Source organism: Arachis hypogaea, chromosome 6 (genome assembly GCF_003086295.3).
Source record: "Arachis hypogaea cultivar Tifrunner chromosome 6, arahy.Tifrunner.gnm2.J5K5, whole genome shotgun sequence".
In the NCBI taxonomy this organism is placed as follows: domain Eukaryota; kingdom Viridiplantae; phylum Streptophyta; class Magnoliopsida; order Fabales; family Fabaceae; genus Arachis; species Arachis hypogaea.
This window is the reverse complement of record NC_092041.1, coordinates 101982744-101995120: the sequence shown is the minus strand read 5'-3', so window position 1 is coordinate 101995120 and position 12377 is coordinate 101982744. Positions and strand designations below refer to the sequence as shown.

Below are 12377 nucleotides of genomic sequence, written 5' to 3'. Positions count from 1 at the left end.
CGCAGGTCGAGCCAGGAGTTTGACATTATGTAACTTTTGACCCTCTGCTCCCATTATATTCTTGTGTCGTTACTTTTCTCTGTACGCAAGTTTTCGTTCACGCAAGAAATGTGTTTTTTTGTGACTTGTTGCTTAAGATTTCTTTCAAGGCTCCTCGAATATAAAATTTCCTTTCAACTATTACTAAATATATATATATATATATTATTTTTAGAGGTTGTAATACCTCACCACCTCTATTTTATGACTTAAGCGTAAAGCTCTGTGTGGTAGGTTGTTACATTATGGTATTAGAGCAGTTCGTTCCTATAGAGCCTGAGGGACAGACTGACTATGCTTCCGGGCATACTCTAGGTGTATGTACATGCTATTTAGGATGTCTGCTAGACATATATAGCATAAATATTCATAAGCAAACTTTTGGAGATTCAAAGCACTAGACTTGAGATATTAAGACTGATCACTTTAATATAAATTGTTCAGTGTGAACAAGACCCAAAGGGCATCTCGTGGATGCGAGTGAGGTGATATGATTGATAATAGGTCTGCTGCTGTGTAGACTATTGCTGACGGGTTGAGACAACAAGCTAGAAATGGTGATAGAGGCGGTAATGGACCTAGTGGTGAAGAAAACCAAGGGATTAGAACTCGCGCAACTGGAGTAAAGGACAATGGCTTTTGGTTAGAGAGGTAAAAAGATTCACGGAGATGTTCGGTGGAAGAGAGTGTAGGAATAAGCTCTTAGTGATTTATAATTTGAGTGGCGCTGCAGAAGCGTGGTGATTTGGTGGCTCTAAAGTTGTAATGACATGAGAAAGGAGTCTTGGGATAGGAGATTGTTTCGAGGATTGACGTAGGATCAAGGAATGGAAAGTGTAATTGTGTGATTTTGTTTATAGCGGATTGAATCAGACTAAGAGATTGACGAATTGTTTAGTATTTGAGATAGTGAGAAGCATTTGAGATTGTTTTGATTTAGATGGAAACCTTAAATGGTAAGAGAGAGTGTGGTTACTGAGAAAGAGCTAGACGAAGCTAAAAGTGAAACAAATGGGCATGACTTAGGCTTGAATTAGGTTAAGTTTATGATCTTGTACATGAGAATGGAGAATGTGAATTATTGTTCGAAATGATGTTGGAGAATGGCAGAATGAATGAAATGAAGTCGGTTGAATTTGAGAAAGCATATACGAAGATTCAAGAGCAAATTTTCGAAGGCAAAAATTTTTGTTAGGGGGTAGGATGTAAACTCCGAGTAATTAGTAAATAATTAACCAATAATTTAATATTAATTAAAAAAATTAGAAAATTAAATTTTATAGTTTAATGGAGTAAAAATAATTAAAATACGAATTTTGACACTGATTTAAAAGATTTTGACCTGAAAATGGGCCAACAGGCCGAACCGGTTAGACTAGAGCCAAGTGGCCCAAGCCCACTCACATAACTTCCGATATATAAGTTAAAATCAGCTTTCTTCCCCTTCTCATTACCATTTTAGGTAGAAAGAAAGGAAGGGAAGAAGCAAACGTAAATTCGCAAAGGTCTCCAAATTTCATTTGTCTATAACTTTCAATCCGGAGCTCCGATTGACAAGCCGTTAGCGGCCACGTGTTCGTCTCAAAATTCTATAAAAGCCCACCAAACAATTTGGCAAGAGAGTCACGTTTTTATATCCAATTATCCTCTCTTCAATTCGTGATTTTGAGTTTTAGTATTGAGAGATTTTGTGATTTTGATGGTTTAGGGATACTCTAGTGGTGGATAATCACCAAATTTTGTCCATTTGACTCATGGGTAATGATAAGGAAACCCTAACCTTGTGAATTGGTGATTTAGTGAGCTCAATGTTGATTATTATGATATTGTACGAATTAGATCGTTTATCTTGTTGAATTGGAGTTAAATTGGTGGATATTGGAAGCTTGGAATTGAATCCTAGGAGCTAAAAATTCAGTTGGTGAGGAGTTGGAGTTTGAGAGCTTGAGGAACGGTGGAAAATTGAGGTGTTCCAGGCATAGGGAAGAATTGGCCAATGTATAGTTTTGGTTTCTCGTAACTAGAATATATGTGTCGTGAAAACTTAGGCTAGTTAACCTTAAGATAGGATTGAAATGTTGTTGTTGATGCTGATTGTGATGGATTGATATGCCTATTGAAGCACCCTAATTAGCCTAAGCTTTACCTCACGTCGTAAAGCAAAGGTTAATCAAAGGTTATGACAGTTCTAAAGCTCATACATATATAGAAGAATTAATATAATTTTGAAGCCCAATGAAGGATATAGCTCAAAAACAGGATTTGAAAAGTGCAAAACGTACTAGCGAAGTTACTAACTTAAAGCACAAGATTTAGATATAATATAACAAACGTTAATAATGTAATAATGTAAGAATCTAGCCACGGCTTGCAGAGTTTAAGGCGGCTAGCCATAGATACAGACAAAATAGAATCTGAAGTTTGAAATAGCTTATACAAGTTTTTCTCTCTCAATACAAGCCTCTAGGCAAAAGCAAGATACAAAAGTGAGAGATATATATACAGAATAATAAAAAAGACTCCAAAATGTATCATGATCTTCCACTTCTGTCACCATCCAAGCAACTCACCGAGGTGGGTTGCAACCTGCATTTGAAAAATAACAACAGAATATGGTATGAGAACCGGGAGTTCTCAGTATGGTAACAGTGCCTAGTGATGTAAGATATAAGACCCCGGAATGCCAAAGGCAATCCTAGACTTCATATCCATCACAAGATTCATCTTAAAGCATACTAAAATAGTAAAGCATCAATTAAAACCATAATATAACTTAAAACCTTAACATTATAAAAGGGCTATTCTACTTAAAGGATCTTTTAGTCTAACAGTTCTCTGCTGTCCCACAGCCTTCACCAACCTATCCTCTGTGCGATCCCATTGCCACCACCTTCCGAACCTCCTCAATCCCAGTAGAAATCACAGATAATTTCAATGCAAGTAAAACACAATTAGAAGCATATAAGGCAAGTAATTCAAGTAAGCAATTAGGCATGTTATTCAATTAGGCATACAATTACAAGTTGGCAAAGCAAACAAATAGGTAGAAGATGCACATGATGAATGCCTGTCCTATTGGCTGTGTGATAAACCACTATTTTACGGTTTATCTTGTGCTTAATTCAGTAGATTTTACCTATTATTCTCACAATTATTCATAGAAATCACATGTTTTACATTTTCCTTCCTAATTTTGTGCTATGATTGAAAATATGCTTCTTTGGGCTTAAATTTGCTATTTTTAATCCTCTCTTATTACCATTCGATGCCGTGATATGTGTGTTCAGTGTTTTCAGAGATTATAGGGCAGGAATGGCATAGAGAATGGAAAGGAAGCATGCAAAAGTGGAAGGAATACAAGAAATTGAAGGAATTGCAAAGCTGTCAAGCCTGACCTCTTCGTATTAAATCAGACAAAACTTGAGCTATAGAACTCCGAATAAGGCGGTTCCAGTTGCATTGGAAAGCTAATATTCGGAGCTTCGAAATGATATATAATTTGCCATAGTTGCCTTAATGTTAGATGATGCGCACATGCAAAGCACACGTACACGTGGATAGTACGGCAGACAAGAGACACGTACGCATGGGCAACACGTACGCGTGACGGAGCCACGTACTGTACGTATCCGAAATCGTTAGGGGTGATTTTCGGGCTATTTTTGGCTTAGTTTCAAGCCCAAAAACACTGATTAAAGGCTGCAGAGTGGAGGATTCAATCATTCATTCATTCAATCTATCATTATTCACTTTTCATAATTCTAGGATTTAGATGTAGTTTTCTAGAGAGAGAGGCTCTCTCCTCTCTCTAGGTTTTAGGTTTTTAGGTTTAGTTCTCCCCCATTGAACATTCGAGTTCTCGACTCATCTCAACCACTATCAAATCAACATTTCCATTCCAAGTTCTCGACTCATCTCAACTACTGTCAATTCACATTTCTATTCCGAACTCAGCAGTTCATCAGTTCTCATTTCATATACCAATCTACCTTCACACGCCATCAAACCCATCCTCAGTACACCCGAAACCTAAGCCTCTATTTTCTAATTTTTCAAAATAGTATCAACTAAATCTCTTAGGTCCTATCCGATGTTTTAATGCTCAAAATTAAGCCCAAGAGTCTTAAAATAGAGTCACAAAAGCTTACAATCTTGTTAGGAAGGTGAAATAGTTGAAAACAAAGTTTAAGTTTGAGAAACAGGTCGTGTGCGTACGCACAGGGGTGTGCATGCGCACGCCTAGGAGAATTTTTAAAAAGTGTCCGTACGCATAGAGGTGTGCGTACACACAAGTACAAAATTTTTCAGTTTTGTTCGCTCGAACAAGGTGTGCTCGCGCCCTCAACAGACTGCAATTCCCAACGTGTGCTTGCGCAGAGGTTGTAAAACTCCATTGGTCATGTGCGCACACAGGTTATGCTAGCTCTCTTACCAGAGGCCATTCCCCTGTGTGTGCGAACGCACAAGGCTGTTCGTGCGCACATGTTCGAAAATCACAGGGGTGTGCATGCGCACAAGGCTGTGCGTGCGTATATACATGAAGTCACAAAATTCTGCAACTTTGTAGAATTTCAGATTTTGACACCAAACTTTGAATGATCATAACTTTCTCTATAAAAATCTAAATTTTACAAACTTCATATCGATTTGAAGAGTTTTCAATAATTTTAATTCTAAATAACTTTGAAATAATTTTGAAAACTAAGGCACAAGTTATGACCCGTCAAAGTTCACAAAAAATCCCCTTTTTACCAAGTTCCACAAGTACTCAAACCACATCCAACCAAAATAATACCAAACTTCCATTTACAGCACAATCTACCATCTTGGGTCACAATTCACCATTCATACCAATTTTCTACCCATATTTCAATATCATCAACCTCAACATCACATACGTCACACTATAACATCTTTCAATCTACACAATCATCCATCATTATTATATCATTCGCGATCATCATAATTAACTCATTCAACCTCAATCTCACTCTTCAACATTAATATATCAATATTAACAATCAAAATTAATCATAATAACCCAAAGCTCATCAATTCATCATGCATCATATCTCAACAATTCCAACAACTAATTTAATTTAATCCTATCCTATGGGTCACTAGCCTAAGTGTCCAGAAATATTATATACTACAAAGAAGAAACCAAAACCATATCTTGGCCGATTTTCAATATGAACCAAAACTCAAAATTGAGCTCAACTCAAGCTTCCAACCATAAGCAAGCAACCGATATAACTCCAATAAGCACCAACAAGCTCCAATAATTGCCAATAATCACAACCTCAAGCTATAACATACATAAATCATAACTAATCAACCTAGGGCTCATCATAATCAAAATTTCACAAGAGTTTCAAAGCCTCTTACCTTACCCAACAGTTTTGGATGCCAAATCCAATGTCAATCAAGGGATAGAGCGTACCTAAACACAAGATTTCACTCAAAATCAAAACCCCAAAATTCAAATTTCACAAGGGCACAAAACTGGGCAGGGAATCTCGAGAAACATACCACAATATTTAAATAGAAGTGACGGACTTAGCGAGAGCTTTGCGTAGCCGCTGATGGCACGCGAATCGGAGCACCGTAGCTCGAGATATCACAGATTGAAGTGAGATGTGAATAGTATTTTAATGGAAACCCTTCTCTATTTTTCACCTCACTTCAGCTGGGTTTTGTTGTTTATGTGGCTGAAGGGTTCATTAAATGAACTTATTTATATGTTGGGCTTGGACCCAACTTGGGCCCGGTCCAACCCGTTAGCGTTTTTAGCCCGTTTGACCCAACTTTGGGCCAAACCTTTAAAATTAACGTCCGGTTTTTTACTTCTAATATTTTTCTAATATTTTTTTACTGTTTTAAATTTTTTTCACACAGTACCGGGCAGACTTGAATCGGTTCGACCGGTTCGGCAGCTGGTTTGCAGTTTTTCTCGATTTTTCGCAGAAAAAACATTTTTTGACCCAGAAAAATCTACTGAGCCCAAAATTCATATTTAAATCTTTCAATTCTCATTCTAAATTGTCGGATCCCATTTTGGGTATTATAATTATCTAATTAGGTAGTTAATTAATCACGGTTCTTACACCTATGTATTAGAGACTTTGAGGCTATTGTTGGTGCCATATTGATTGTCGTGTTGGCATTGTGTTTGATAGAGATAATTGATGATGTTATGATAATGATAATGATCATGATGTATATTGAACTTGGATGATTATGAATGGATATGAATGAATAATTTATAACAAAATTGGAAAAGAAAAATTGTTTTGAGCTTGACCTGGCAAGGTTTGTGGTGGTTTACCGCTTTCTCAGTATCAGAAACGAATGTGGGATTCGAGGTGGTTTAATGCCCACATGCTTTTAAACAAGAATGCTTTGTGGGATTCGTGGTGGTGTACTGCCCACATGTTTATAAAAGTGAATGTTATGTGGGGTTTGTAGTGGTGTACCGCCCACGTGTGTGTATTGTTTTCCAATTGAAGTTCTTGCGAGGTTCGTGGCGGTACCGCTCGCAATGGTGGGGTTCATGGTGGTGTATCGCCTGCCAGGTGGAGTTCGTGGTGGTGTACCGCCCACTGGTTTTTAAGAGGACAATATCCGGATTGGCTACCAGATGTGTCAGGTTTTGGCAAAGTAACCAACATGTGAGCTCACGGCCAGTAGGAAAGGCATGCATCATATGCATTTATGTGTCTTGTTTGGTTTTTCATTCTTGGGTTTGTGCGATTGATATTCATGCTTAATTGCTATATGTCCTGTTTGTTGTATCTGTATCCTACTTTTGTTTGCTTTGTCAGTATTGCTTGTCTGTGCACTGGAGCTTTGGAGAATTGGACGAAGGCAAAATTTAGGGCTTAAGTTAGAAAGGAATTAGAAATAAGAACCTTAGATAGCCTACCCTGTTTATGGTTTTCATTTTTAGTTTTAAGTTTGAATCTATTGTCGGAAGTTCTAGGATCGCCTATAGCTTTTCCAAGACATTATATATTAGTTATGTGGGCACCGTTACCATGTTGAGAACCTCCGATTCTCATTCCATACATATATTTGTGGTTTTTTAGATGCAAGTCAATAGGCACCTCGCTAGGCGTTTGGATTTACTTAGCAAGCGAAGTTAGGATGCTGGTTTTGATATTTTGCTATCCGTATATAAGACAAATTCTCCATGTATATTTCTATATATTTTTAATCTGATCCTCCTAGAGGCTTTTGGGTGGAGAACTAAGTGTATGCTTTATTTTAGGTTTAGTGGGTTATATATGTGTATATTTACGTAAATATTCTCCGGCCGGCCTTTGCTTTGCAAGTCGAGCCAGGAGTTTGACGTTATGTATCTTTTGACCCTCTGCTCTCATTATATTCTTGTGTCGTTACTTTTCTTCATACGCAAGTTTATGATCATGCGAGCGATGCGCTTTTCTTTTTGCGACTTGTTGCTTAAGCTTTCTTTCAAGGTTCCTCAAATATAAAATTTTCTTTCAAATATATATATATATATATATATATATATATATATATATATATATATATATATATATATATATATATATAGGTCGTAATATCTCATTATGTTTGTTTTATGAATTAAGCATAAAACTTTATGTGGTAAGGTGTTACACAAAACGTCAAGCATTTTTTTATTTTTTTTAGTATTCATTTATTGGGTTATAATTTGATTAACTAAATAATTAACTAATGATGTTGATTATGAATATGTTTATTTTTTAGAGTTGTTGATTGATTATAATTTGTTGATTCTTAGCAGTGTAATATATATAGGTTTAACGGTGAATTGATGTTTTTTTATTATTGGTGTTTATAATTTTTTTTTTGTGCTATATTATAGGGTTTGCTATGAATTTATAATTTTATATTGTTGAATAGGGGATAGATTCTGTAAATTTAGTATAGCTGTTATTTTTATATTGTTTCATATTGTTTTATGTTTATCTTTGGATTAGTTATTTTTAGAATTCGAAACTTAATTTTTCTTAAAATGTTAGTATAAATATGTATTTTAAATTTTTATTTTAAATTTTTTATTATTTTATATTTTTATTTATGTGAGACTAATTCAATCAATAATTTATCAGTTAAACTAATAAACTAATATCAACCTGATTCAATTACTGATTCGGTTTTTAACTATACATATCTCTACAATTAGTAAATAAGACAATCACATATTTTCTTACAATCCAATTATTTTCATTTGAAAATATTTTCACCTTCTAACATTAAAAGTGCTAAAAACATAAAAATATCGTTTCGAATTTCTATGCGTTTTAGAACGTATTTTCAATTAAATATTTTTATTTATTTGAATCAAATATATTTTTAATTTTATTTTTATTTTTTTAAAACAAAAAATATATAAAAATAAAAAGATAAAAAACCAACTAGGGTGTACATAACACGATCCAATTTGAAGATCTGATCCGGATCTAAACATTTTAGGAGTTAATTTGGTGTAATTTCAGTGAGTCTAGACCCGAGTAACAGTTTTAAAAATAGATTCGGTCATTATTTAAGGTCGGATCCGGGTTAAGACGAATCCAACTTCACTCGACCCATGTGTACCTTAAAAAGACTAAAAAATGTATATATAATTTAAAATAATTCTAATATTATGTTATATTAATTATAAGTTTATTGTTTTATTTTTAATGACACTTGTTGAATTAGAAAATAGATAAAAAAAAACATAAAATTAGAATTTATGAACAAATTCAAGTTTAAATATAAATATCAACTTTTTAATAACAAGTATGTTTTTTTCTTCTTTATAAATAAGTATATCAAAATTTTTTGACATAAAATTTATTAAGACCCACCCAGACTTCACCGATTTAGTTCTAATTTTAGTGTGATCCGAATATAGTGAGATTTTACCAAATTTAAAACCAAATAATAATTTTAAACATAGACCCAATCATTATTTAGAGTTGAATCCGAATAAAAACAAACACAATTTTACCTGATTCATATACACCTTACACAGCAACCCCTTAACTCTTCTCTCTTATTATTGCCCTCTTCCACTTGCAAAAAAGTTTAAAACTAAATATGATAACTACGCTTCACTAACCAACAAATATATACACATTATTGCATATGTCTTAACGTTTTATAAAGCAAATTTGACATCTTTAAGAGAGAAAATAAAACCAAAGGACCCAAGATAAGCTCAAATCAATGAACTTAAATAAAAGTAGACATAACAAACACAAAAGTCTTCTCCATTGTTGTGTGGACGATATCATCAATGCCTCAGGGAAAGCAACTCATGAATGAGTGCACCCAAATCAGAGTATGATGATCCTCCATTTTCAACAGCAGCGTTAGCCAACTGTGACAACACGTTCGCCTTCATTCTCATTTCCTCTGTTTCTTCTCCTACCATTATCTTCTTCACAGCCTTCTCTATTGCCTCCCATTCAACACTAACCTTATCCATTCTTGCCCATTTTTTTACACCAACAGGCACACCAATCTTAAGAACCTCAGTCACCAATTTCTCATTGTAAAATTGCTCTGCCCCCATAGGCCAAGTTACCATTGGCACCCCAGCAGCCACTCCTTCCAAAGTCGAATTCCAACCACAATGCGTTACAAACGCTCCTATTGCTTGGTGCCCAAGAATCAACACTTGTGGCGCCCAACCTCTTATGATTAGTCCCGTTCCTTCCATTCTTTTCTCGAACCCTTCCAGAAGCCATTCCTCCTTAGATTCTCCCTCTTTCTTGTTGTTTTTCACCACCCAAATGAAATCTTGCCCTGAAGCCTCAAGACCCAAAGCAATTTCTCTAAGCTGAGAATCTTCAAAGTTCGCTATACTTCCGAAGCAAATATACACAACTGAATTGGGCTTCTTTGTGTCGAGCCACTTCAAACACTCGTTTTCATCAATAGATGCATCTTTTCCTCTTTGAGATTTCTCTTCAGTATCTTTATTGCAAAGAGAAAGAGGACCAATAAGCCACGCTTTTCTTCCAAGCCCATTCCTGGAATAATCTGCATAAACGCTCTCGAGTTCGTAGAAGCTGTTAACAACCACGCCATAGCACTCCCCCTCTGATTCATTGGCTTCCTTAAAGAATTCAGTCAGTGGGTTTGTTTCACCGGTGATCGAAGCAGGCGGCAACTGCGTCCTCAACATTTTAATCTCGCCAGGTAGATTGGGAATCACAAAGGGTTCCGAATCTGAAGAAACATTCTTTTGCGGCTCATAGAGTCTCATACATTCGATAGCACACATGGAGAAAAGACCAGTCCCGTTAAACACAATCCTGGGAATTCCAACCATGGAAGCAGAATCAGTAGCCCAAGGGAAGAACACATCAGCAACGACACAATCAGGTTTATGCTGAAGCAATAGCTTCTCGAATGGCTCTTGAAGCAACCTGGTAGCTAAAAAGAACACAGGAAATTTATCCGGCGAAGGGATTAAGTCTCCATTTTCGCACCCTTCTGGTAAACCAGCTTTAGAACATGGAAACTCGATGGTTTCTATGTGGATATTGTTGTTGTTGTGAGTTTTGGACTTGCCTATGGCTTTGGAGATGAGAGATGCGTTTACTGGGGTGGTGACTATGGTGGACTTGACCCCTCTTGAAGCGAAGAGTTTGGCCATGTCAACCATTGGGATCATGTGGCCATGAGACAGGAAAGGGAAGAAGAATATGTGTAGGGAATAAGATTCCCTACCCATGTTTTCAGTTTCTGACTCGTGAGTAAGAGAAATGAAGAATTTTGAAGCCAAATTGTCGACTTTGGTTAAGCAGGGGATTTTATGGAATATTTGGTATGATTAAGTTTCGGTGGATACGAGTTTTATAGAAAAAGCCGTGGAGCTTCTAGATGAATCAGAGGTTTTGGATCTGGATCTATGCCTTAATGATTTCAAATTTATATTATTTTTTAAGTTTTTTAAATATTTTATTTTCAAATTATTTTTTAATTTATTAATTAAACACAATTTAAATAAAATTATTGAGATTTTTCAAAAATATATAAATTAAATTCATTATTTACTAATATATTTTTTTAAAATATTTATATTCTTATGTATTATTATTTTCGCATCTACTATCACAATAATATATATTTATAACTAAATAAAAGTTATTGAGTAATGAATATGCATAAATATGGAGTAATTACCTAAATTAATCTTTAAGATTTTTAAAATCGAATATTTTAGTCCTTCAAATTTTAAATACACAAAATAATTTTTGAAATTTACTTTCGTTAGATAATATAATTCTTTGTCAATTTTGGCCGTTAGTCAATAACTTTGACTGTTAACGTAGAACTTTAACTTGCATATATAGTCATTAAGTGTGGACAATTCAATCCTTAAGCTCACTTACAAATACGACACCATTTTGAAACACAATTCTCACTCCCATTTTAAGCATGTTGCTATGAAGAATGAGAAACACTAGTTCATTCCCTAAAGCTACACCTGTTCCAATAGCCAATAGTGGACAAAGATCAAGCTGTTCTACCCATTGTAGAGGAAGGGTCAGTCATGCTATCGCCCATAACAAGGGGGCTAAGGAATAGACAACACTCGAAGTACCATTGTGGGTTATCTGTAATTATCGCCAAATCAAACATGGTAGAGAATCCTAGAAGGTTGTTCTTTGAATGTCCAATGTATAAGGCAATTAACTCTATTCTAGTGTGATTTTGCATATGATATAAGTATATGATATTTTTGAATTTCATATTGTTGCAGGAAAAGGAGTCTCACTGCAATTTCTTTGCTTGGTTTGACATGGTCTTTGACATCAATAACAAGAATGCTATCATGGATGATATTGCTGATGCTAATCAGTTGGATGATGTGGTTGTTGGATTTCAAGGGAAATTGATGGAGCTATAGAAGAGAATGGTTGCATAAGAGAATTCTCAAAAAAAAAAAAGTAATAAATAGAGATTAGAAAAATAGATTTAATAATATAGCCTTACGATTGGTTTCTTTGTGTTAGCTTGTGCTTTTATTGTGAATTACTCTTCACAATGATAGACTTATTATGTTAAGTCCAAATTTATGAATGAATGAATGAAACTTTTTTTGTTGTTATGGATTAGTGCTTGTGTGAAATTTTGAGTAAATAGGTATTGAGTTTAATGGATTACGTGTACAAATTAATGAGAATGAGAAAAAAAAGGTACTCCTAATTAAGTGAATTTAAATTGGATGGATAATGAAATAAAGATATAATATCTTATAACATTATTTTATAATAGAAATCTCAACTATTGTTAAGTATTGAATGTAGACAAGTCTCAGTTAAACTAGT

At 34.9% G+C, this 12377-nt stretch overlaps 1 protein-coding gene across 1 annotated transcript; it reads right to left on the bottom strand.

Moving 5' to 3' along the window:
* Positions 1-8977: 8977 nt before the first annotated feature.
* LOC112697181 (scopoletin glucosyltransferase) lies at positions 8978-12151 on the bottom strand. Its single transcript, XM_025750252.3, has one exon. The coding sequence runs from the start codon at positions 10775-10777 to the stop codon at positions 9329-9331; it is 1449 nt and encodes a 482-aa protein (XP_025606037.1). The 5' UTR covers positions 10778-12151; the 3' UTR covers positions 8978-9328.
* Between the last annotated feature and the right edge of the window lie 226 nt (positions 12152-12377).